Source organism: Thunnus maccoyii, chromosome 9 (genome assembly GCF_910596095.1).
Source record: "Thunnus maccoyii chromosome 9, fThuMac1.1, whole genome shotgun sequence".
NCBI lineage: Eukaryota > Metazoa > Chordata > Actinopteri > Scombriformes > Scombridae > Thunnus > Thunnus maccoyii.
This window is the reverse complement of record NC_056541.1, coordinates 25,440,387-25,467,488: the sequence shown is the minus strand read 5'-3', so window position 1 is coordinate 25,467,488 and position 27,102 is coordinate 25,440,387. Positions and strand designations below refer to the sequence as shown.

Here is a 27,102-nt window from a genome sequence, read left to right as displayed (position 1 = left end):
CAACAATGTATCCTCAACTGCAAGGACATTTTTAAATATGCAAATTACATCAGAACCAAACTCAACTGGCTATAGCACCAAAAAAAGCACATTGTTTTGTCATAAAGGGCCCAAAGCAACAATTAAAATAGAATTCACTTTGCTCACTGTACAGGCAAAGTTATACTGCGGCGTGTGCACCATAATTTCAAAAACTCACGGTGGTATGACCAATAATGTTAATGTCACTGCTACATTGCGGCCATGGTGATAAATTGACTTAATAAAATACAAAACGTTGATAAAAGCAATATCAAAACACCTTACATTCAGATACTGTAGATTACATAACAACAAGCTTTTTGCATAAAAATGTGTGACCGAGGTCCTGTACAGTATCTCAAAATATAAAAGCTTCTTTTCACATTTCACAACAAGTGGATGCAGGCCATGCAACAGATTGCTTGTTATCTACATAAAAAATATCAAGTCAGATCATGCTTCAAAGTGCCTCAGCCCCCCTTATCGTCAAGTATCATAATCTCTTCCCGGCGCTGCTGAAGTCAGTGGCACTCAGAGAATACAAAAAGATTCAAAGTGGCAAAATTCCCTCTGCTCTATAGAAATGTACTAAAAGGCTGGAAGAGGTGTCACTTTTCCTCCCTGACAATCAAGAGAGTGAATATCTGATGTTCACTCGTGTTGGTACAGGATACTGCCCCCCCCCTCCTTAGGCATTAGCGTGGATCCCTGTTCAAGTCTAGACTAGGGATTCAGAATGACACTGGTGGCATCCTCCTTTTCTCTGTGCTGGAAGGTGGCGTGAGCCTGTTCCAGATCCTCTATCACCCCCAACAGCCGAGCAGCGACACTCTGACCTGGCTTCAGGAGTTGAACATTGCATTCTGCACCATCTATGAGACAGAAAGTGTACAATAATAGCAAACTAAAAATGCAGACAACAATAAGAATTATTTCACCACAGCAGAAAATTTACAGTCTAGATGCAGCAGCTGGATCCTCACCTGGATGGATGTCAGAGTTGATCTTTTCTCTGTTGCTGGGCATCTGATCAGCGTCTGGCATCTCCAGATATTTTTTCCTGCAGTATCGGTCAGGAACATTAATCATATAATCACTGACTGTTCTCTGAGAGCTGCTTTGTCTTTTCATTGAGTGACAGTAAAACATTTGATTGTTATGTCCAGAACCATGAACAGCAGCAGCAGCAGTGCGGCAGTAGTTCCAGTGTTGCAACATAGACCTCTAGTGTCCAGTAAGTGAACTGCATCTACAAATTGTTTCCTCCACTGACCTGAGTTTGTCTCTGCCCTGGAGCAGCTGCTTGTAAATGGTCTGAGTCTCTACATCGGGATCCAGAGGGTCACTCCAATCCCCCAGAGTCACAGCAGAGTGGGTTCTACTGCAGCCTGTAACTGAGAAGCAGCCATACAGATAAACATGACAAACCCTTCAACTATTGCATCAGGTGGAAGTCTCACAGCACTATGACTTTGAATGTTTTTAGTGTGAATTATCCCAGTGCCAATCTAACCTGAACTTTAGCATTACCCAAGGTTTAACCTAGAAGGAACATATGTCCCATAAACAGTCATGCATCATAATAAACTGTAGCTCATAACGGTGAGAGGTCACATGGCACACTAGCATGTGAGGCTCTCTGACACTGACAAAATGTAATTGGTCAGAGAAAATCAAATCATTATTTCCAGCGCTCATCCTCTACTGAAGCAAAACATGGCAGCTACAAGTTGAGCATTTAGTCATTAAATATGGATTTACAGGAGCTCATTTGCTCTTTTAAGCCAGCAACAAATTAGTTGACCAGGAGTGGAGTTAGAGGCTATAATGTTACGAACAAGATGTAAGCCTGCCATGTTGATGGACAATATTTCAGTAGTGAGTAGGTGGTTCTGGGAAGCTCTTAACTCCTGATGATCCTTCTGACGGCGTCCCAGGTTTAATTCAAGGCATTTGTAATGGCAGGTGACATAACATAAACTGCTCACACTCATCCTCTTCCAAAGTCAATGTTAGATTTTTCATATATGCTCACACACTGCACAGTTACACCACATCGTGAGTGAGCAGTATCAGAAGTAATCAAAGCAGGATTACCAGCACGGTCCACCTGCAGGCAGCAGGTCCACTTGCCACTGCGATGAGCCCCTGGGTGGAAAGAGGGCAGCATGCGCTCATTGTAGATGCTGACTTTCCTGATAGCTGACAACCACTGGTTCAGCTCATTCACGTTCTATTCAGACACAAATATACCATGAACCATTCATATGGTGGTAAGTCCAGTGAAATCAGAGCAGGATTCTATACAAAAGTGATATATTGTTTAAAACAATACATGAATTCACTGTTATTTCTGTTTTACAAGAATATTTATACCTGATGTAAACATTTCTTTTTAAACTAAGGGGTAATGGTTGGAGAAAATACATTAAAATAAATTAAAAAGTAAAGTAATGTCGCTTTTATTTTTTTTAAATGTTTTTAAAAATAAAAACAATAGTCAACTTTTAATCTGTGCCAAAAGCTATAAAAGAATTTTTGTTACAGAAATGAGAGAGGTCAAAAACTATGTTGGTGACTGGCAGGTGTCAGTACCAATGCACCTTGCACTGGATGTACATGGTGTGCAGCTGCCCATCATTGTCCTGGGTGACGACCTGCATTACATTCTGCTGTTGAAAGGCATTTTCATCCACCCTCTCCACTGCACACACACACTGAATAGGGATTGAGGAGCGCACCTGCAATAATTCAAACACAAACCACAACCCCAATTAACACAAGTACACGCAGGCTGGTAATGATAGATCATGCTTCTGCAGTTTACATTTGAGTGAAATAAAAGTGACATTTGATCACACAGCAAATTAATGGGGCAGTGTCTGATACTGAAATATTTTTCACGTTAGGCTGTAAGGAACCGTATGAGACAAGGAGGAAGTGAAGATGAAATCAGCATGGCAGAAAAGGCCACTTTAAAGTGTAAATCAGGTACTTCCAATGGGAGCTCGCTTCACTGAGACTGGAGTGCTCCAACATGGAGGAAAGGGTCCAGGACATTGTCTGCAATCTGATTTGCCATGTTAGCATGAATATCCACAGCCTTCAATTAACCCTCGCCTTTATTCCAGTCACACAAAGCAGAGACTGGCTCAAAGAGGGAGCTTTTTACTGGGCTAGAGAGAGCCTGCTCTCCTCTCCGTTTCCCTCTCCCTCTCAGTCTGTGGCTGGTGAATGAGAGGAGATCATTATCACAAGGTTAGGCACCACATGGTAATAACACTAATGATGTCCTCACAAGGAGACCAACACAAATACATTAAAGCAAGCTGAGGGTGACTAAAATGTTTCCTCTTTTTATGAGCCAAGTTGATAAATGTCCTTCAAAGGGCAGACACGGCGACTAATTCATCATCAGACGGCATATCAGCTTCTAATAATGGATGAGTCACTTTCACATGACTTTGATTCAAAGTTTACTCATCTATTTTTGGCTTATATAAGACAAAGTTAATAAAAATGTATCTGGCAGGCATTCACTTAAATTTGTTTGATCCAAAAGTCACATTAGCAGACACATTAAGGAACAAGCTACCTAATTATACAGCCAGATGTTAAAAAACTAAACATGAAACTCTGGCTGGTTGCCAAAATGGCTAAAAGAGTAGATAAAAAACATTTTCTAACACAAACTCTAGCCTACTGAATCAGTACAGACCTGCCAATCAGGAGTTTTGGCATAGGAAAGGGTCTCACTAGTCAACCAGAAGTACCGCTTCTTAAAGGCAAAGCGGGACAGCAGTTGGGGTCCTTCTGCCTTGTGTTTGTGGAGGTACCCCTCTTTGACAGTAACTGAGGGCATGAATACAGCCCTCTGTGGCACCTCGGACACTGCAATACAGAGGAGAAAGAGTTTTAAATGGGATTCAAAGAAACACTTTGTTAAACACATGTAATGGCTTTTTCATCTATATAGACACAAGGTGGTGCTGTGTGTTCTGTTTGTTTACACTGTAAACAAACAGAACATTCTACTGTTAAACTACATTATATGTCTTCATTTTCAGCACTTTGTTATTTATGACACCTCGGCTGCCTTCCATCACCACGTGAAGGACGGCTTCAAAGAGGTGTAACAAGATTCCACTTCTGTCCAACAAATCCACCTGAAGAGCATTAAATGTCAAACTGGCCTTTAAGAGAAAAGAGTGGGTGTGATGTGCAGAAGGAGGCTGAAACATGATATGTCAGAGGGGGAAGATGTTTCACAACAACAGCCTCACTGACACATGACAGCAAGAAAGCAGCCAAGACAAGTAGGGTAACCAGTGTGGCGTGTACGAGCGCCTGTGGCGTCTCACTCCAACTCCCCGCCAGCTTTTTTAGGCTTCCAGCTAGTTATGAATATTTCACCACTGGGCTACAGTATGGTTTCATTTAATCCTTACATCAGCTGGGAGCCAGCTGGCCTGCGGCTGATTAGCTCAACAGCACGACCTCTGAACTTTCCCCTTGATTGCCCGTTTAGTGGCATGTTCACTGTTATCAGCCTTACCGATGTCATGATCTATGTCGATTAACTTGTCCAGTAAGTCTTTGACAGAGGCCACACTGCGAAGGATGATGGGGTGGAGAGGTGCCATCCACTGCTCCTTTCCGTGACCCAGCTGAAGGCCCAAGTTCCCAACACTTTGTAATGCCTGTAAACCGTAAAGACACAAATTCTATTCAACACTCTCATCTTCTGCACATGAAGTCCTCTAGACTTCCTAACCTGACGGTAACTGTCAGAACTCAGTATGAGTGACTGCACATCTCAAAGTGGGAGATCAAAAGGGTCCCTGAGGCCAAGCATGCTGTGAGGCCCTTTGTCTGGCCCACACCTGGCCTAGGGTGCGGAGGAAGTCCCTCTCTCCACCCTCTCTGATGCTCAGCTTTGAACGCAGTCTGGTAACAGCGCACACAGAGGTAAAAATAGCCTGTTCTCTTTCTCTGTAGAGGACCCATGGCAACAGCACTTCAGCACCATGGACAGCAACCACAGAACCCACACATGAGGAATGAGGTTTCACTTTTCTTTTAATGTGAGACCATGACACCCCTGTTTTTAATGATGTTGAGGATGCATGCAGGGAGGTGTTTATTTTAGAGAGAGTTGGGGCCCCCTCCATTCAAAAACATAGTGAGCTCTCAGTTATAACCTACTAGACGCCTTTCTTGACAGTCTCAAGGAAATGGCTTTTCAATGGTGTCTTTCTTTTGTCATTTGACCCAATTTCCAGTTGAATTCCAGGGATGTTAGAGCAGAGGATAATGTGAGAAGGTATTGTTCAAAAGCCTATGGCAAACAATGGCATAGTGTGAAACCCACTGCATACCTGGCATGGTTGGTGAAAGAATCCACTGTGAAATGTATTGTGTATGATCTTGAGTTGTAATAAATGTCTGCTTCTATAAAATAAATGAATTCAAGCTTGTGGAACACTAACAGGGGTTTTTCTTTCCTATAATGGGAGAGATGAGGGGGAGAATTATTGATGGGAATTTTTACATATACTTGTAGTTAAGCAATAAGATATCCAGGAAGTACATTCATTGACATAAAAACACCCAACAAGGTGAAAAAGTAACTGCTCAGGACTGTGTTACCTGTCACCCCATACAAAAACACTTCTGCCTGTACACATAGTATAAACACTGCATGTTGTATTCATGCATCATATTTACTTTTCTTTCACCTGCAAATTAAAATTCCTATCAGTTGGCACTTCAGCATTTAGCCTCAGTTGCAGTGCATCTGGCCTCTTAACTGTTTGTTTTTTTCTGCACTTAAGTGTGATGTCTGGAGATGAATAAATTATTCATAGCAATGTCTGTGTGTACGTTTGAGTTGTGAATTATACCTTGGCCAGTAGTAACAGTGTTCGGCTTGTGCGCGTATCAGCATGCTGGTCCCTCAGCTGGAACAGTTTGGGTGTGAGGATTGCAGGAGCAAAAAAACGCAGGAAAAAGAATCCACTGATGGCCAAATACTTAACATCCTGTAAAACATTTGGTGAAATTGACAGGAGCGTTAAGGAACCTGAGGACCGTTTCTTTGGATAACAACTGTAGTGCAGTATCTCACATGTAAAGGCAATGTAAACTGATTAAATCTCTAATACACAAATATTTTAAAATGCACTGAAATTGTGTTTACGGCTTTTCTTTGCTCCAGACTGACCTCATTCTCAGGTTCAGAAAATTGCTCCTCTACCCTCTTGTGCAGCTGTTTGAAGGCCACTCTCATGACAGGAGGACACTGATCGACTGAGCCCACGATTGATTCAATGATGCTGGTTAAGTAGCTCTGCAGCATCTCCACACTGCTGTCCCGCACCTCTGCCTCTGACACTGCACCCTTAAATGAAATTCGCCTTCAGAGAGAAAGAAAGATAGATAGGACTGAATGCCACTGTTGGAAACCTATTCATTACGAAGACAATTCAAGGACAAGATGCTAGTCATACTAGCAATATTGCTTATAAATAGTCTGAATTCTGCAAAGACCATACATAATTAACCTTACTAAGCAAATACTCAATCTACAATGGCTCTTGTAATATAACTGATAACCTCTCTGTTCCTGATAATGTCATTACATGTGAGAGCATCCTATTTTAGAGATTTTAGAGACAAGGGAATGCAGACACTGAGTACCGAATTGAGGATGTCAGGGGAGATTTATAGACGGGGAGTGGAGACAACAAATATGGTGATGGCAGGCACAGCCACCACACGTAGAGGATGTTAGATCCTAGATCTCCCTCCATGTCAGAGATAGACATCTCAGGGGGCTGATAGCAGTTGCCAAGCAACAGCCTTCCCCCTTTTTACATTCCTTTTTTTTTTTCGTTTTCTCACATTGATGTCTTCCTATCAGGGGTAAAGAGTAAAGGAGTGGGCAGTCTCATGTGGCAGCTTTTCCATTTGACCATTTTCACACATTGATTGTGAATTACACACATAATTCCACTTGTCATTTGCAGTTTAAGACATGAACCTGGGGGACATATTTGGACTATTTTAAGAATATGATCAATAGAATATGATGTTTTACCTTGTGCGGTTCAGGTCGATCTTACATGGATCCAGTTCAATGTACTTCTTCTCATCAAAGATGAGGTTAATGATGGGCTTCAGCACCTCATGCAGATACAGCATGCCAACAGCCTGACACAAAACAATGCCATATGTTGAGGACACCTCATTTGCATTTATTCTACAGGGATTGTTTTCTAAAGTGTAACCAAGGTGTAATATGATGCAGCAGGGAACCATAAGGCATGCAACTGACTCAGTGTGCATTTAAAAGAGATGGGAAATGTTCAGATAGATAATAGCTGAGATTGGCTACATGAGTGAAAATAATTAGTGGTCACATCGTGCTTTTACTTACACGAGAGACAGATAAATCAATTACTCTCAAATCTTGATTTTAAAAAAAACAGCAGATACACCAACGCACCTTCATAAACTGTTCCATGGCTTTGGAGGCAAGTGAGTTGGAGCGAAATAAAGTGTTTGGATCAGCTATGAGAGCAAAACAAAAAAGAGATTGTTTTATTGAAAATAATAACATTTTGGAGATACTGGAGAAACAAGATGAACTGTTGGAATGTTTGGAACATGAAATGTGTGAACTGTCTACTTTTCATGCAATATCTAATGCATTTCTTTGCCTTTTCTTGTAGAGGAATCCTTCCTCTGATGATCTTTTTCTCTACTCAAGTTTTTATGTGGAGTTTTTCTTCATCTGAATTGAGGATCAAAGGCTAAAGGATGTCATGCACTCTACAGACTTTAAAGCCCTCTGGCACAAACTTGTGATTTTGAGCTATATACGTGAATTTCACTTTTTTTACTTGCCTGTAAGTATGATCAGTCAGTTTCCTCCTAATAGTTTCAAATAAAACATTTTAAAAAAACACCATGTTTGATGTTTGATAAAAACTGACAAAGGTTTCCCACACTGTATTAATAGCCCCAAATAAATGTAATGAAGTAATGGGTGACTTTTCACGAAGATCTCTACAAGGCTTTCAGTAATTCCTGATGCCTGTGAGCCTCTGAATGAGCACATGTAGAGTTTTTTTGGATGTGTATGCATTCTATCCTGTTTGATATATGTCTTCGATGTACTGTATGTCTGTCACAAATGAAGGTAGACTGACCATGCTGCAACATCACTTAAATCCTTCAAGGTGACAACACTGATATATCTACTGTAACAGGACTCGGTTGCCAGGTAAAATATTTTGGTTCTAAAAATCAGGACATCTGGGAAAGGTTTGATTTTAATATGCAGCTCAGTGGGTGAACAGTATATTTTTCTTGCCCCTGTGCCCAACTTTAATGTGTGGCTGCTCACGGCATCTATTCCTGATCAACCAGTTACCGTTCAGATCATGTGGAGTTGCTATGGAAACTTAGGCACTATGCTTATTATCTCAAACTACACCAACAGTACCCAAAGACCAGAGCACAACTCTGTGTGAATTAGCAATAGGGATGTGGTGCGGAGGCAAAAACATGACTAATACAGACCACAGAGAAGCTATGAAAAGACGGTTGGCTGAGTAAATAATTGGCATCAGGGTAGTAAATATAGTGCTGGTAGGTTTGAAGTGCCCACACACGGACCATGACTGCAGCGTTCAGGGATCTTAATGTCAATTCACAGTTAGCAGCAATAGCAGCAACCCTCCGAGGGTCTCTAGAGTGGATCAATAACAGAAAACTGGCATGTCCCAAACTTTGACTAATATAAATACTGACTCATAAGGATATAGTTAGGTCTTACGCACTCTGTATTAGTCACAGTTTTGTAGTAGTCACAGTTCTTACATGCAAAAAACTGAAATATGTAGCCATTAATGGTGGAAACATTTAAATAATAACTCATCTTTGTTGATATATAATATCTAAATTGCAAACTAGAGTACACAGAATTAAAAATGTCTGCACATCCTAGTTTTATGGAGATGTTACACTTACAAATAGCTCTGATGGACACTGATCTGATGTTTTAGACAGCTCTGATATCTTTACATGTTGTTACTTCGGTTGTTTACTTACTGGTGTGGTTGACCTCCCGGGTGTTAAGGTAATCCAGAAAGGGCACCACCAGGCCCTGGCCCAGGTAGATCTTTACGAGGGTCATTGCCACGTCCTGTCGGCTCTCAACTGTGGTCACCTCCTCCAGCATGGTCAGAGCAGTGCTATCCTCCACCTGGTGAGAGGAGGACCCAGGTCATGACATGCTGCTGACATGGCCAAAGAGTTTTTCTGTCGTCTGAAAGCCAGCATGAGATTAATAAACCAGGCGGAGTCAAGATAAATGTGGATTAGTTTAGGGGAAAACATTAGAACTGGAAAAAAAGTATCTCTTGATGTTACAGCACTAAATTTCTCACACAGGTGAGAACGTGAATATCAGCATTGAGGAGGAGTTACTAACCTCGGTGGGCGAGATGACTGACTCAACCAAAAGGTCTATGAGGGGCTGATAGTACACAGACGGCAAAATCCGATCCTCCACCAAACGCACCTTGAGACGCAGCGCTCCCAGCTTGCCACTAGAAACAAAGGAAAATACCACAAAATCTCAGCAAGAGGAGATTTTGTGCACACCTTGAGCTCATACTGAGGTATGGCTTCATTTAAAATAAACCGCAAATGAAAAAGTGTTCATAACACCCAATGAAGACGACCTCCTGAATTTATTTGTTTTTCTGTAAGTGAAAACAACCAAACACATTTGATTTTTCTACAGCGTTGTCTTATGAGAGAAGTGTGTGAAATCGACACAAAATTCTAAGTAAAAGGGCAATGCCTAAAGATTGCCTTATTATTGAAGAAACAGATTAGGCTGTTTATTGGTAGTAGTATATAGTATAAATATAAATGCATCTAATACATTTTTTAAATGTTCTTACAAAATGTCTATATTATTGTAAAGTGAAAAATTGATCATATCAAATCAAATGTAAATGGTAAACAGCTGTTAAGGTGTCTTAATGTTCAAGAAGACTGTCAAAGGGTAACATATAGTCCCTGAGGTAATATCTCTTCCAGTGTCATTTTCTTCTTTCTTCTTTATGTGAAAGTAAGTCTCTAACTAAATTTCCACTCTGTAGTGTGTTCCTCTCTGTGTGTTAGATCCTAATGAATCTCTGAGATTCATTTCTGTTTGACACTACTCCTCTGCAGTTCGCTCAGCTCCCTTTGTTCTAAAAATATCTAAAGGAAGAGATGCTGTCAGAGACCTGGCCATACACCTGTGAATCTTCATTTAAATGCACTAAAGGATGCATGAGGAGGAACAGATTCTTTCCTTGAGTGCGTTTCAAAAAGACACACGGATTGCTGCACGATTTAAGTCTGATGAGATTCCAAAAGCAGTCAACAAAATGCTCGTCTCAGTTATACAAACACACAAACTCACCACATTGAATAAACAAGCACACCCATAATCCTCACCCAGCATCAACCTCATTGTTTCCCAAGGGTAGCAAACGAAACCAGCCCTCTAACAGAGGTGTCTTGTGCAAACAAGCAAAAGGGATTTCCACCTGTGGAAAGAAACAACATAGAAGGATAGAATATCAGACAAGAACAACAACCTATTAAGCAATTTTATGGTGGGAAATACTGTACTCAAGGATGAAGCATACAGTATTTTATACAATGACCAATACATGAAATCTATGAAGTGTGTAACATAATACAGAATCTTGATAGAACACAGTAATATGCCGTCCTCACCTTTCCCAGAAAGTCATTCTTGCCCACCATGTCCCAGTCCCAGACCTCCACCGTGATAGTTCCCTCCTCACGTAGTTCCTCTGGATCCAGCTCCAGCTCCAGCGTCTCTCCCCAATGAGGGAAACGTGTCTTCTTGATAATCTGAAACCCAGCAGGTTGGGGTGTTAGAAAATCCTAAAACTTTATCTCTGTTCACTACACTACTTCACCTCAGCTCTGATCCTACGTATACAGTAATATGAAATAAAATGACAATGATACAATCCAAAAAAACATCAATCACAATAGAAGTATTTGGCTTCAGTGAAACCATTACATACTGAACATGCACGCACACAGAGCTCACCGAAGTCTCTGCACTGTGGTTGTTGAAAATAACTCTTGTAAATGGATCCGAGGTTCCAGAGATGTCTCTCGGAGCCAGGTCTCTGTGGGGTTACCAGACCAAAAGACAACAGAACCGTTCAATACATTAAATTGGCCGACAAACTCCTATTCCCTGCTCTGTAAATTAGTGTGTTAAGTGCAGCGAGGTAAAATAGCAAAACCACGACTTTTCGCTTGACCTCAATCTTTCACACAAATTCACATTCATCCGAGCATGTTTAAATAACACAGTGTCAAGCCCTGATTGACATGCTCATTAGAGCCCTGCCTGAGAGGGAGAGATTGTAGCCTGGGACACACAGATGGGGCAGTGAGTGGTGTGATAGCGGCAGAATGACTCAGGAGGGGAGTGTGGAGGCCTGCGGGGTGATGGTGATAAGATTACAGCACAGGAATGGTGATGACACTGACACCTCTCGCTGCAAGATACTCCGATAAAGAAATTTAACTTATGACTGACGACCACCTTAATTATCTCAAAACTACTGAATTGTGACACGCACAAGTCAAGATAAATGATAGTTTTAACACCTGGAAAGTGCATTTGAACACACGTTTATTATATTTCCCAAGCGGATCCAGACCCTCTCATCATCTAATCTGTGGGCCAACGTGGGTCTTTAATCATAGTTCTGTAGTCCATCATTATCTCTAAATGAGCTCATATTTATAACATAACACAGTGGCAGCTTTTCAAGCTCAAAGTCATGCTACCTGGCTTCAATGACTTGACATCGCAGGCTAATCTTCTCTGTGTCTTTCAGCAGCTCCAGACTCAGGTGGATCTCCCCCTGGACCTCTTCATCAGGATCGACTCTCGTCAGGTTCAGCCAACTATCCAGCCCTGATGATACCGCACAGACAGGTGTCATTCACTGAAACAGCACACCTGATAACAAACATGGAAACTAGGGATGCAACCGATGGTCTATTTTTTTCTGTCAATTGACAAATTGATTGATCAACTAAATCATTTCAGAACTAATGGAAAAGTAATATTCTAACCTTAATGGAGAGAGTTGAAAATGAAAAAAGAGATGATAAGAGATATCCTAGGGCAGGAATTAATTTACAGATGAAAGAATTAGTCAATTTATTGATGAGCTGATCAACAGAAAAATAATCTGCAACTGTTTTAATAATCAGTTTATTGTTTAAGCTTTTTTTCAGGCAAAAAATGCCAGACATTCACTAGTTCCAGCTTCTCAGTCGTGAGCTTTTCTTTGTCTTATTCGATAGTAAACTAAATTATTTTAGGAGTTTGAGAGTTGGTTGAGGAAAACAAGCAATTTAATGACTATGCACTATTTTCTGAAATTTTATAAACTATATATCAATTAATCAGGAAAATAACTGATAATGAAAACAATAGTTAGATGCAGTCCTGAATTAACTAACTTTAAAGTATGTATTTAAGTAAGTATACATTTAAAAATATCTAATTTTGTGTTAAATATTTTCCATAACGCTAACAAGTATAAGACAAGGTGAAGGCATGCACAAACTACAGTATAATATTCCAAGCAAGATGTAGTTTATTTGATACGGTTTACACTGCATGCATGTCAAATTGAATGTGTTCTGTCTTCATTATTTCAGAAGTATCTGACATAAGCAAGGGTACAATGTCAAGGCCAGACTGTGAGAAGATTCCTGCGAGGGAGTAAGTGACTCACTACCAACATGTACCAATGAATCACAGGAGCGAGGGCCATGCCAAGTAGCTTTCAGGAAAGAGGTATCATTAATATGCAGCACACACACCCTGATAAACACTTTCATAAGTCATTTCATAAAAGTACAAAATCTCAACATACCAAAGTTTAAATGCCATATGGCTGGCCAAGACAGCACAGACAGTGCTAGAGTTCATACTGAGGTAAACACTGTGACTAATTTCTTGAATGTGAAAGCCTCTGTGAGAGAGCCAGACTTTTACTGGTTTGAGGCCATTTGAAATGCTTTGGTTGTTCTCCTCTTTTTTTGCAGCGCTGTGGGATTCCAAATGAAGGTTTAAAATGCACAATGAATGCCTGGTTCATTGCACAACTCAAAAGAAACTCTGAAAAAGATGATTGATAAATGAGAACAAATCAAATTAAATGTGTGAGCGTGCATTGCTCAACATTCCCAGCAGCTTGGGTTAAAAAAGGCATGTCTCCTCAATCACTCAGACCTTTGACTTGGTCATGGGAATCCATGTATGTTTAACCTCTGAGCTCTGGTCATGCGCCCGTCCTGCTGCACATGTACACCCATGAAAATTTGTTCAGTCGTACCTTTAGCTTGAGATCCAATGGCTTCTTTGCTCAGAGTTATCTTTCCAATAACATCGTCATGGCTGTAGAAAGAGATAAAACAACAGATGATCAGATAGACAAAATTGAAAATATGATCAAATGTGTTTGTTCTCACTGGAGTTAAATGAGGTGACAGATTGATTAGTGTACTGGTGGTCATGAGAAAAGGAGAAAAAAATAACCTTTAATCAATCTGGGTGACCATCTGCCTGATGATGTTTGTTTATTCAAAGCTTGTTTTTTTCCCCAAAAAACGTTAAACTGTACATGAGGTCAAGTTAAGCAAACACTGATGGCTTGATAGACGATAAATCATTGCAAAGCACCATCAGTAAACAGTAATGGCTGAATATGGAGTCATTTAGATACAGCATATGATTTACCCAATCGTGTCCTCATCCATGACATGAAAGGAGAGTGAATGGAACCCCATCGGAAGGTGCAGCGTGTACTCTTCACCCCAGAAAGGATTAAGGTTCTTCCACACTGTGGCAGTCCTGAAAAAAAAAGAGGCAGTAGTCACTGTAAATGTGGCAGCAGTATACACCCTCCATTACTCACTTCATAAGTGTAGCTGAGGGCAGACAACTTCATATGCTTTTCTAGTAATAATGAAAAGTCTCAGTCATGTATCTCTACAGTAGTGGTTCTCCACATGGGCACAGGACCATTTAAAGGAGTTCTTAAGATAAATCTGAGGGGTCGTGAGATGAAGAAGAACAAACATAGATCTACTACGCAAAATTGTATTACTATTTTCTGACTTCTATGTAAAGCCTCTGGATAGTTTTTCCTCTTTAGAAATATTTCAAATGAAACAATCTGATAAGTGAAATTACTTTTTGGTAGAACTGCTCACAACTAAACAGATATCGCTTCATTTAGAGTGATCATGTTGTAAAAAGGTTTTTGAACTTCGGCTCTACATCAAAATCTTCTGCTTTTTGATACTAGATCAGGTTCCACGTAACATTCAGTATGTGTATCATTTTGTAAGTGCTCGTAAGAGATCTGTCAGAGCCAAAGGACTGGTTCTGGACGACCAGGGTGTGTACTGAACTTCAATACTTGTTTGATACGGAACGAAATGTGTCAACTAAGTATCAAAACTGTCAGGTGCCCGGTCAGATTAAGAGTCTTTTTTTACTTATTCTTTGATCAGATAGTTCCTGATTTAAATTATAAATCTGCTTGTGTTTAGACAACATCTAAATGAAAAAAGGGTTTTATAAAAAAATTTAAAAACAGGTTTACATTCCTGAAAGCAATAAGAAATCAAAAAGTACCGTTTTGGTATCAGCACCATAGTCGAGTAACATATATTCAAAAGTATCTAAAGATTTTAACGGATACTCAACCCTGAGGACAACCTAAAAATCCTGAATGTTTTTAATCAGCCCTTCTGTTTCTCAGAGTGTACTGTACCCATTATTTCCCACAAGAATCTAGCAGCCACATCATCCATGAGCATCACACTGGAGGAGTCAGTTGACCAGTAACACTACAAGTACAAGATAATTAGTGTGAGTGTCTGCAGTGAATCACTGTGCTGTTTTCCCTCACTATACCAGATAGAATAGCCACTGAATTCATCCCATGTTCTTGTTAAAGCCCACAGCAATTTATTTCTACAAGGATCTGAATTGCTGCTTCAGACCACCACTTGGAAATAAACTGTTAGTCTGGCTGCTATCTGCAACAAAAAAAAAACGTGCTTAATCTGAACATTTTGAGGGCTGAAATCTGTCTGTGCTTTTGCACTCAAACTGAGAACACCTCTGAACTGGTGTATTCTGCTCTCAGCTCCCACCATTCTCCTTGCTTACACCGGGAGCTCCCTGCAATAATTGATGCGCCCTCTCCATGGTTACCTGCGGGTGTTTTAAAGGCCAGACCAGTATCGGGTTCTCTGTGTTGGAAGGGCCACGCTGTGGGCACCACAACCCTGATCACACACACTCCTCCCTGGGCTAACATGTGCGGAGTAGCCGGAGCACAACCAGAAAACTAACATAACGTAAATATCTCAACTGTGCTGAAGGATATTCAAATCTGAGTATAAAGACTAAAGACAATTTGCAGCCTGTACTTCTGGATAAAACAAGATGCACTTAGAGCAGGACTTACCTGGCCACAACTTCATTGTCAACTTTTACAATGCAGTATGGATCACTGGTTCCGGATCTGAAGATGAAGAAAAATGACATGACATGACATGACACCTGAAGATGACTAGTCGATTTGTCTCGTTAATTGTCAGTTGTCTTGACTTAAACACGCCAATGTAAACTGGAATAGACAGTCCTGACTTAATAACTCACATTTAATTCCTTAATAGGAGACAGCATACAAGTACACAGGTCTGAACTTTTTCTTCTTACCTAACCAGCCGGATAAATACTAGTTCAACATTTTAGAGGCTTCATTTGATCTCAGAGCTATAAGACCCTATATTGCATAGATAAGCACCTGCCATTCAGAAATTACTTACACGTCTTTGGCCGGGAGGTTCCTGCCCTCGACAATGCGAAAATAAAGAGATGTATTTTTGGCCATTTTTAGTCGGGTGAGCTATTATCCAATTTCTCCTTGTGTGTTCCCATACACGCTCTTATAAATAGTGCTCTACCCCTCCGCAAGTGAGTTTTCTTCATTTCATGGCACCTTCGGCGCGTGACAGCGCACAGCCCACCAGTAGCGCGCGACACAGGCGCGCATCCATCCAGCTCAGTCAGTCCAGCGAGTTCAACACTGAGGGCTGATCCGGGGTTTTAAAGCTGTCAGTCTCTTCTTTTATGCGTATGAAATGTCCATTCTTAAATAAATATCGTAGAATAAAAGGTATTCACAACAGCACCTGCGGATGTTTTTCTTAGAAATCTGACATCGTTCACAATCTGTTTGTAATTGACGTAATTGCCGTTTTTTCCAGATACGCTGTCGTACTAATTAATAATAGCATAAGTGTAGGGTTTATGGTTATACCTGATAGGTATTCTCAGCTTCTTCTTTGTTGCAATGCGCCACCTGACGGACATATTGAGCTACTACACGTAACATTTTATTTTAAACATTACAGGCAGGCATCTTGACAGCCAGCAACTTGGGGTCCTCTGTAGAGCGAATGGGAGCTAATAACAACGTTACACCTACAGCTGCAAAATCAATCATTTTCTTACTATTAAGTCGGCTTAGTAACCATAACTACGTGCCGTTAACTTACGAAGATCATTAGATGCAGCCTAGTCTTCACCAGGTTAGTTCTATTGTTTCTGAGAAGTTTTAATTAGTTAAATTAGCCCAACCTGCTACTGTTAGCTAGCTGAGTGCTGTTTTCATCTTCCCAGCTGGGGACATGGATGGTTATCCCGGAGTCATTGGTGGTGATTCTACCAAACAACAAGAGAGACATTACTACCTTTTATCAGAGCTGCAAACTTTAGTCAAAGATTTACCAAGGTAATGTTTCCTTAGCTCCAGGGAGGGCTCCTTCACTAACTTCAGAGAACTTCAGTTAAATGTCTATTTTTTTTTATCTGTATGGTCGTTTTGTAAGAGCATCTTGACGTTGTTTTTTTCCATGTGTAGCTCCTTCCAGCAGCGCCTGTCCTACAACACACTGAGTGACCTGGCTCTGGCACTCATAGATGGGACGGTCTATGAGATAGTGCAGGGGCTCCTGGATATTCAGCATCTGACAGAGAAAAATCTGTACAACCAGAGGCAAAAGCTGCACTGTGAACACCAAGGTTGGTGCTCTGTTTAACAGAAAACACACTGAGACTAATGGTATCTGATCCAAGAAGCAAGTTCCTTGCCTGTGATCAGCTTAATTGTGCTGAATAAAACTAGGGAACCCCTTCAAATCAGGAACCATATGAAGTACCGAACCTGCTTCTTGGAACAGTCCCCAGGTATGAGGATGCAACTGCTCAATGTTGATGTTGACATGCTGCTTCTTTTGTGTGTAGCACTCAAACAAGACCTTGCACGGAAACACAAAGAAGCTCTGCAGTCATGCAAGTCTCACAACCTTGCGCTCCTCAAATCAAATCAACAAGCTGAGCAAGAGGTAAGGCATTGGCACATCCTAATTCCTCTGAGTACTAAAATGGCTATGGTTATTGCTGTATGCTTCTTGTTTTTCAAACAGTTGTGCGTTGTGTTATCAGGCTCTGGAAATCCGTGTGCGAGAGGAGCAAAGAATGATGGATAAGAAGATTGTAGCGGAAATTGATCAAAAAGTGATAGACCAACAGAATACCCTGGAGAAGGCTGGAGTCCCTGGGTTTTACATCACCACTAATCCTCAGGTTAACTTCTAGACCTGTTTAGTCACTGTAGTTAAAATGTACTCCACAGATGGTACCGTAGCATAGAAAACATGCACTTTATGATACATACAAATGTCCAGCAGATGGCAATGTACTGTATGTCCACACTAATTGCTCTTCAACAACTGTGTGTTATTTCAGGAGCTGACAATGCAGATGAATCTACTTGAATTGGTGCTCAAGCTTCAACAGAAGGAGTCACAATCTGGTATCCTATGAGACAGAGACTAATGGGAGAAGAAAATACATACAATGGTAGCAGACGGCGTTCGCTCACATTCCAGTAACTGTGAGATTCAATATGTACTGGCCGACATTGGCATTGCTCACTTTAAAAAGCAACATGTTAAATAAGTGTTTATCACTTGTTGTAAAGAGTGTAATATTTACCATCACAATCTGTTTGTCCCAGGAGTACAAGTAAGACGATATAAGTCCTGAAGGGGGTCAAACAGTTGCGACAACACAGAGTGCAAAGAACTTATATGCTGTGTCACACATTGTGAAATTAGTTTTGGTGCATATCCCTCAAAGACAATAATGTATACGGTAATAATAATAATAATATAAGCATTTCAGCACAGTAATAAGAGAGCAGGCTCAGCCAGACGTTAACTATAGCTGTAACTGGAATTAATGCAGCGCCCCTCCTGCAATATATGGTCACTCCATAAGAGCCCCCTGATGCCTTTGGAGAAGTCGACACCATTTGAGGTGAACAGGAATGTTTTATTTGATGTGTGTACATGGGGACCCAACTCTGAGCAGCAGTATTGTACTGACATCACAATTAAAGCTGAAATCTGTAACTTTCCATGTTTTATTGCCCTCTGAAATGGTTAAAATGCAAACAAAGTGTGAAATGTGCCAGTTTTGATCAGACTTTACTTCTTATTTATTTTAATAGTACTGTGATATATTTCCTATACACACTTTTCTCATATTTCTTGCTGTTTTATTGTGTATAATGTTTTTTTTATCTGTTCAGTTTGTTATTAGTTATGTTAAAACTGTTGGGCAGATTAGCTGTTAAGCTAACCCCAGTACATTAACAATGAATTTTTCAATGTTCATTGTCCCCCATAAATAAACAATTTGTGAATATGAATCAGGATGCAACCAAAGAGGTAGTAGCGGAGTAGGAATAGACTTTAAACACATAGTGTTTGCTTTTCTCTTGAATGCAAATGATATGAAATATAGCATTGTTTTTCCATAACATTGATATCTATTTTCATTAAAACAAATGTTTCAAAAGTCTCTCAAAATGTCTTTGTGTTTTGTGAAACTCAGAAACATATAATTCCCTTATTTATCTCCATATTCACATCACTGTGGTCCAGACTGCTGTTGCTGGTTTCTGACCAGTTGGACCAGTTCCAACAGCAGGTGTCTTATCACATCCCTCTTCTTTACACTGGCTACAGAACAAATTTAAATTTTCACGGTCATGTATAACAGGCTCCATGGTCAGGCACATGACTACATTGTAATTTAATGTACCACCATCATCACTGTAGGCCTCTTTCATCTGCTGGCAGGATTTAATGACTGGTCTGAAACAAAAGGTGATCAAACATGCCTAAGATTTATTGACTCTGAAGACAAGTATTTCTGTTTGACTCTGGGTTAGTTTTACGTCATCTATTCATAAACTCTTTAAATAAACTGTCCACTTACTTGAGCCGCTTACTTCACTAACATGCTTATCTGCTGATGATTCTCAAACATGTTCACATTTATATTCATCTAGTCTGGGCCCGGGGACACCCTCTGCACCCCGGCTCCAGATACACCCCTCTCTGCTATACAATGGGTGGGGCGCGGTGGGGAAACCCTTTCAGCTGGAGTAGAAAGGTGACTGTGCCTTTAAGAAGCAGTCCAGGCAGTGCATGTTGGTTTTATTCCTCGGCGCACCTTCTGCTCCATCACCAGACGATGCACCCCGGCAACTTCTGTCAGCGGCGGACCCGCAGCACAGATGGGACACCCTGAACAACAACAACGGTAAAGCGATTATAGCATTTCAGATGTTGTAAATGCTGTTTCTCCTATCTCCTGTTAAAATGGGAATCCCGATAGAATTTTTTTTTTTTAAAAACACACCTGAAACACGGATTTAAAGCAGCGCAGCATTTCCAGTACATCCAGGAGTAAGCTTACCTAATGCATTAACGATCCTCTTTTTGCGTCCGTTTCCATTTTGTTGTAAATTATTAATCTGGCGTTATAAACGACGTTTATTCCACACGTCGTCTATCTTGGCACGGATATGTCATTAATATATGTACTGAAGATCACGAGGCCTGTGTAAACGAGTCGTTTTAGTTTATGACAGTGGTTTTATTTCTAGAGGGGAATAAAGCGTTACGTAATTATAACGGAGGCATCCTGTTGTCGCCATATGCCTATCGAGGGCAGGAATCGGATGCTGCACTGCCAGGAGGATGAATAATGAGTGGAGTCCGGCCTTATTGTTGGTTGTCAAACAAATAAAAAATAATACATGATCTAGCCTACATCATTGCTGTTTTTAGTAAGTTTTTTACATTAGTGTACCGGATGCCTTTCAGATGACGTGGACTGGCCTTGTCCTGAGTGATGACTGTCCACTGCCACACATTGCAAAATATAGATATGATAGATAAACTTTCAGTGGTAAACAGTTACAGACCACATCTTCAAATGGCCCTGCTGACTTCTGCTTTGTGAACTAGCTTTGAGGTTTATTTTTTATGAAATTTATTTCCTTACAATGGAATTTACTGTGCTGCTATTGCATTCACTAAATTCAGACTTAACCCTTGTCACTATTTCATGAAAGAATTTAGGTGATCATTTTTAACTAAATTAGTATTTCCACAAAACATTGGAAGGCCATCCTGTGACCAAAGGGGTGTCTGTAAACTGGCTTTCCTAACAGGCACGTCTATGTTTATCTATCTTTGTAAAATGTTTGAGCCAATCATTAGATCCCACCCTGCAGTCAGACAAGCCAACTAAACAGCTAGAACATCGATGTATAAAGTTTAATCATCATTCTGTGGTTACTAAGTTGACCTGGAAGTGCAATACACAGACAGGTTAAACAAGTCAGACCACATAAACCAGCAGTTGTTTTTCATGTTTCAATGTATACCTTTGTCAATATTGTACCTATGCTCTGTCTTGCAGGTTAGCTTCATAGAAAGGTAATGGATCCAGTGTGACTGTTACAACACTATCCTGACCAGCTGGCCTGTCTAACTCTACTGTAGCTATGGCAACTTGTCCAAGAGGCTGCGCACCAGCGGTGCGCCTTTGTCAGAGACTGAACCGACTTAAGACACTGGATGATGACATGATGGCCACGTCGCTGAAACGCTGCCTCTCCACCCTGGACCTGACGCTGTTGGGTGTAGGGGGCATGGTGGGTTCTGGGCTTTATGTCCTGACAGGCACAGTGGCTAAAGACATGGTTGGGCCTGCTGTCATCATATCCTTCATTTTTGCAGGTATTGCTTCTTTACTGGCTGCCTTTTGTTATGCAGAGTTTGGAGCACGCATTCCCAAAACAGGATCTGCCTACATGTTTACCTACGTCTCTGTGGGAGAGGTCTGGGCTTTTCTAATTGGTTGGAATGTGATTCTGGAGAACATGATTGGTGGCGCTGCTGTGGCACGTGCATGGAGTGGCTATCTGGACTCCATTTTTAACCACGCCATCCAAAACTTCACAGAAACACACATTATGCAGTGGAACGTGCCCTTTCTTGCCCATTACCCTGACCTACTTGCAGCAGGGATCCTAGTAGTTGCCTCGTTCTTCATTTCCTTCGGCGTTCAAGTGTCCTCGTACCTCAACCACATCTTCTCCACCATTAGTATGGTTGTCATCATTTTCATCCTAGTCTTTGGCTTTGTCTTGGCTGAACCAGCAAATTGGAGCCAGAAAGAAGGAGGTTTTGCACCTTTTGGATTGTCTGGAATACTGGAAGGCTCGGCCACGTGCTTCTACGCATTTGTTGGCTTTGATGTAATCGCATCCTCAAGTGAGGAGGCAAAGAACCCACAGAAAGCTGTTCCCATTGCCACGGCGATCTCCCTCGGACTGGCAGCAACAGCTTACATCCTGGTCTCCACAGTGCTCACACTAATGGTACCTTGGCATACACTGGACCCCAACTCAGCTCTGGCAGATGCTTTTTTCCGCCGTGGTTACAGTTGGGCTGGAGTTATTGTGGCAATAGGTTCCATCTGTGGTGAGTGTCAAGCCTGAATTGAGAATTACATTTTAAATGTCTGGTATATTAATATTGTAGTACATTATGGGTAGCAGAGGTACTGACTGTACACTGCTACATTTTGACTTATGTTTTTCTAATGACTCTCTATTCCCATTTCTAGCCATGAATACCGTGCTGCTCTGTAATCTCTTCTCCCTCCCTCGGATCGTGTACGCCATGGCGGAGGATGGGTTGTTCTTCTCCATTTTTGCGCGAGTCAATCCTCTCACCAAAGTCCCCGTCAATGCTATTCTGGTGTTTGGAATCCTCATGGCCACCTTGGCTCTCATCTTTGACCTGGAGGCCTTGGTTCAGTTCTTATCCATCGGCACCCTGCTGGCGTACACCTTTGTGGCAGCTAGCGTTATTGTGCTTCGCTTCCAGCCTGACAAAGCCACCTCCAAGGGAACGGCTTCAACATCTCCCAACCCTAATGCTGAGCCTTCACCTGCCCCCTCAGAGACTCAGACCATAACTGAGGACAGCGGAGAGCTGAAGCAGTATGAGTCCTTCTCTGACAAACTCCAGCTGGTGGAGAGGCAGACAAGAGAGCGCCGAGGCGTGGGGCAGCTGAGGGCCTACTGGGAACCATACCTGGGCAAGCTGCTGGGGGACTGTGAGCCGGGCGAGGTGGTGGCCATCTGCGTGCTGACACTGATAGTGAGCTCAGTATCCCTCTGTGCTGTGCTGGAGTTTGGAAACAACCAGCTGCATCTGCCGCTCTGGAGCTTCACAATGCTTCTAGTGATTTTTAGCTTAGCTTACGTTCTCAGCATGGCACTCATATGGGCTCATGAGCCGCAAACCGACAGCAAAACATTCCAGGTGAGCTCCTTAATGATTTTAACAACTGTTGTACAACTCTGTTTGTAATATGGTGATTGAATGCCTCCGTTTTTCACTAGTAGTTTGAACCACAGATGGACACCATTTTATTTGAAAGCAAATGTTATGGCTGTGAAAACTACATGACTGAAAACTATGATTGGAGTTTGACTTAAGTTTTATTGTTGTGTAGGTACCTCTGGTTCCATTGACTCCAGGTGCCAGTATCCTCATTAATGTGTTCCTCATGATGAAGCTCAGCTATCTCACCTGGATTCGATTCACTGTTTGGATTGCCATAGGTAAGAATGCAGAAAACATAGTGGCTCCAAAAACCTTCTTTCAGCTTTTCCATAGAAACACATTCTTGTGAAACAAATACATTTGTCACTTAACATAAAAAAGCATCAGGTATACAACTTCCGCTCTACATAAACACTACATTTCTAGCTGTTATGGTCATTTTGGTTACTCAGAGACAAATTAATCCACTGTGCACACATGACGTGAAATGAATGTTATCTCAGGAAGTCGTTTGAATACACATTAAAAGTCTGTGTACTGTTTTGTAAGTGAGCTTAATGTACATAATCACATTACATCATCAAATTAAACAAACATTTTCTCCACTCTAAGGGGACAGAAACTTTTCCTTTTTGTCAGCAAGCCTCTGAGGATGTAGATGGTGGTCAAACAGTATTAATGCCCTGTTAGTATGGGGAGGGGAGGGGGAGGGGATGTGACTGAGGAAACATGATTAGCTTAAGGCTTCTCTGGACCAGTAAACCATTTAAACACAACTGTCAGACTGCAGCAAGTTAACAAGATGCACACTCATGGAATATTACACCTGACAGGGCCTTGGGCTAGGCTCTCTCTCTTAAACCCCTTTTCCCTAGAGAAAGGAATGACCATTTACCTTCCATAATGGCAACTGCTGGGAAAAAAACAAGTTTCTGAAGCGTGGGATTTCTTCATTTGACTAGCAGTTTAGGTGGAAAGAGTTAAAGTCAAGTAAATAATATTACACCAAAGAGAATAGTCCACATAATCCACATGTTACATGAAACTTTTTTTGTTTAATATGATGAAGTACTGTATTTCATTGACTACAATAAATGTGAAGTTTTTGACATATTGAGGGCTTCTGAAATACTTAATTTGTATTACAAAAAGATCAAGTTAATTTAAAGCTATTAAGTAACAGTGTTTATATGGGTTATTATATCACAAACCTATAGATTTTGCCCATAGAGAATTATGGGGGAAAAAACAATATTAAAGGATGAGGCTGGTGATTTTCTATATTTTTCTTATTGTCAACAAATCTTATGTGCAGAATCAAACTCATCTCACTTACAAGTATTGTTTGCATTTCCAAAGTCTGATACATCTTATTCCTCTGTGCTGTAAACCTCCGTTTTTTTATTAAAAACACATTATTGAGCCACACCACTGCACTGGGTAACATGTTCCTTTGCCACAAAGATGTAGTTTGTCAGAGGATGTATAGTTTGTTTAGAAAAGGCTCCATATGTGATACATATCACAACCACTTGACTTTGTATAGTGAAGTTATCTGAGAAATTCACAATGTAGCACTCTCAGCACATGAATTTTGTTGACAATAAGAAAAATATAGGAAATTGCCAGCCATATCATTTAAAAGAAAATGTAAAACAATATTCCACATTGACTCTTCTCAACACTTCATTGCATACAGCATACCCTGATTTAAATTGTTACAGTTAAAAGTGTTTCATGCTGTCTCTTTCCCAGGTCTCTTTGTGTATTTTGGCTATGGCATCTGGCACAGTAAGGAGGGCATGCGGGAGCTGCAGCCCAAAGACATGGCCGCCCGGTATGTGGTGCTACCCAGCGGCAGCCTGGTAGAGACAGTGCAGTCTGTCCAGCCCGATGGACAAGTGGACACCTCGGCGCATCACATCAACCCACCCACTGCCCCGACAGCTGAGGAGTATCCGGGAAAGAGATGATGTGTGACCACACATAGTCATAACAACTGCCTGATATTATCTGTTGTCTCACACTCATATGCTCAACTAATACTATTGTACTCTCTGTATCTCACTCCCTTTAGCGTGTGACTGGCCTGCCACAGTCTGTACTTGTTGCTCTGCAAATGTAAGCACACCACAGGATGGGATGCACGCTCTCTGTCTCGTTGTGAAGCATATTTGTATATCTTGTAATACTCCAATGTACAGTAGAGAGCTTTTATTACTGTCCTGTAACTCCTAGCATCAAAGTTATGTTACATCCTTTAAAACCAGCTCTTTTCTTGCAACCTTGCCAGTTTGTCAAAACCCATGTGGTTGTAGGTTATATATGGTGCTTTCTTTGTGACAACTCTTAGTTAGGTACACTCAGTGGATGATTTTTTGAATTTTAACATGGATCTGAACTTGGAAAATCAACATTCACCAAAAATGTTATTCTGTTGTTAACAAGGTAGAGGACATTCCACTGGATTTTTGAAGATATCATCTTGAGTATAGTAAATAGTCATGTGTTGCACGTTTTTTAATTAAGCAGAGGAATGCACAGACTTTTGTGGGTTTATGTTTTTGCCCCTTTCTCAAACTCCCGCCCAAAACCTCAGGAGAAACTCTGGCTCTAATAATGTGGATCCTCTTAGTCCATCTCATCCCTTCGGTACTTAGAGACTGCCCTGCCTGTAGTGACTTCTGACAAATTATCTGATCCAGTATGCTAAACTATGTATTTATTTTTCTATTATTATTCCAATTTTTGCTTTTATACAAATGTCATTAGCTTCATTTTTTGTGAGTTTCTTGTTCCTGCCGCTGTCCGTTTTTGTGTCATTGTCATATGAGTAGGCACTATGTTTTGCATGTACTTCTATTAGTCTTCTTAGGTCATTTGTGCTAATTGACAGGACAACACTTCAGTGGTTCACTTAATCTCCTAAATCTCATCCCATGACCCTGTTCTCTTTCATGTCACTAATTTTGCAGTTTTTTTTCTCACGCACCTTTTAACAGCAGCCCTTTCCCCTCTCTCCCTGTTAGCACAAGATTAGATGTGAAAGCACATTATTGAGCTCTTATATTATTATCATGTGACATTGATCATTTGATTACTCAATATGTATGGCAAGCACAAACCTATCAAAAGTGGGCATCTTTGCAGGATAGAATATGGGCAGACATCGGTCGTTATGTTAAACCAGGGATGTGCTTCATCTCTCTGAGGCCTCCGTAATCCCAGCAGATTTGTGGCGGGCCCTGTCGCCAGTCTGCGGCTTGACCTAGATTAAAGAAAGGCACACATGTGAGAACACACTCATATTATACAGATAACATTCCCACAGCCTCTCACACGCTAACATAGATGTCAATAAACACAAGGCTTTAATCTCTATTACAAAAAAACTAGAAAAAAAAGACTTGCTTTATATGTTTTTGTTGATTTCAGTTTATGTTTGCATGTGTTACATATGAAACCGATGGCCTTAAATGTGTGTTATTCAATGCAGACTGATTTCCAAAGTTAAAGTAGTCTGTCTGGATGGTTTTTTTGTTTGTTTTTCTGATAGTATTTCTGATTTTATTTCACTGTTAGAAAAACTCTTATACAGCACTTCATGATTACTAGTTAATAAACCAAAATACAAACTTGGAAGAGAATGTACCATAATAAGGCGTCAGGTTCAAGAGAACTTTGTACAACTTTGCACACTCTTTGAAAATGATTGTCGGGTAGTTTTGTGTCACAGTTATGCTTTTGATGTCAGGGCCAGTGACAGATATTATTACTATGGTACTTTTTTAAGCTGAACATTCACTGTCTCTTTGTGCCGGGAAGCACAGTCATAAATTATCCAGTTCTTTTCTTACTTCTGCATAGTATTGTACTCTGTACTTGCACATTACAGTCTCAATCTTTCTGTTATCGTGTATGTCTGTATAACTTGCAAAATACTGTGTTATCAGTGAAAAATAAATGTTTTGAAGCAGCATTTACAAAAACTGAAATTGTGGAATAACCTGACTGCAGTATCCTCTGGGAGAAAAGTCTTATCATTAATGTAGTGTTGAGTTGGTTGGTTTGGATTTGGCTGAAGCAGTGAAGTACACATGTACACATATAGTATTTATGCCATCAAAAATAGATAGAAAC

General features: G+C 40.8%; 3 protein-coding genes across 7 annotated transcripts; 2 read left to right on the top strand and 1 right to left on the bottom strand.

Moving 5' to 3' along the window:
- Positions 1–642: 642 nt before the first annotated feature.
- On the bottom strand, positions 643–17,096 carry LOC121904191 (rasGAP-activating-like protein 1). 4 transcript variants are annotated; one of them, XM_042421789.1, is made up of 21 exons: positions 16,006–16,489; positions 15,642–15,698; positions 13,898–14,011; positions 13,494–13,555; positions 11,929–12,058; positions 11,174–11,255; positions 10,828–10,968; positions 10,543–10,634; positions 9,521–9,638; positions 9,139–9,292; positions 7,529–7,593; positions 7,121–7,233; positions 6,245–6,437; positions 5,925–6,062; positions 4,577–4,721; positions 3,740–3,912; positions 2,625–2,762; positions 2,119–2,254; positions 1,295–1,415; positions 1,005–1,081; positions 643–893 (listed from the first exon to the last, which is right to left on the bottom strand). In XM_042421789.1, the coding sequence occupies exons 1-21, from the start codon at positions 16,068–16,070 to the stop codon at positions 745–747; spliced, it is 2,463 nt and encodes an 820-aa protein (XP_042277723.1). In that variant the 5' UTR covers positions 16,071–16,489; the 3' UTR covers positions 643–744. The 4 variants fall into 4 exon arrangements, with proteins under 4 accessions (XP_042277723.1, XP_042277725.1, XP_042277726.1 ...); XM_042421791.1 differs by lacking the exon at positions 16,006–16,489 and adding an exon at positions 16,970–17,096 and having other exon boundaries at positions 644–893; XM_042421792.1 differs by lacking the exons at positions 15,642–15,698; positions 16,006–16,489 and adding an exon at positions 15,386–15,438 and having other exon boundaries at positions 644–893.
- Positions 16,643–19,108, top strand: dgcr6 (DiGeorge syndrome critical region gene 6). The gene is made up of 6 exons (XM_042421794.1): positions 16,643–16,770; positions 16,862–16,973; positions 17,103–17,263; positions 17,486–17,586; positions 17,687–17,827; positions 17,990–19,108. The coding sequence occupies exons 2-6, from the start codon at positions 16,870–16,872 to the stop codon at positions 18,065–18,067; spliced, it is 585 nt and encodes a 194-aa protein (XP_042277728.1). The 5' UTR covers positions 16,643–16,770; positions 16,862–16,869; the 3' UTR covers positions 18,068–19,108.
- A 660-nt stretch (positions 19,109–19,768) lies between these two features.
- slc7a4 (solute carrier family 7 member 4) lies at positions 19,769–26,969 on the top strand. 2 transcript variants are annotated; one of them, XM_042420058.1, is made up of 6 exons: positions 19,769–19,855; positions 21,023–22,089; positions 22,235–22,938; positions 23,132–23,240; positions 24,718–24,936; positions 25,040–26,969. In XM_042420058.1, the coding sequence occupies exons 2-5, from the start codon at positions 21,108–21,110 to the stop codon at positions 24,933–24,935; spliced, it is 2,013 nt and encodes a 670-aa protein (XP_042275992.1). In that variant the 5' UTR covers positions 19,769–19,855; positions 21,023–21,107; the 3' UTR covers position 24,936; positions 25,040–26,969. The 2 variants fall into 2 exon arrangements, with proteins under 2 accessions (XP_042275992.1, XP_042275993.1); XM_042420059.1 differs by lacking the exon at positions 19,769–19,855 and having other exon boundaries at positions 21,169–21,257; positions 21,343–22,089; positions 24,718–26,969.
- Positions 26,970–27,102: the final 133 nt, after the last annotated feature.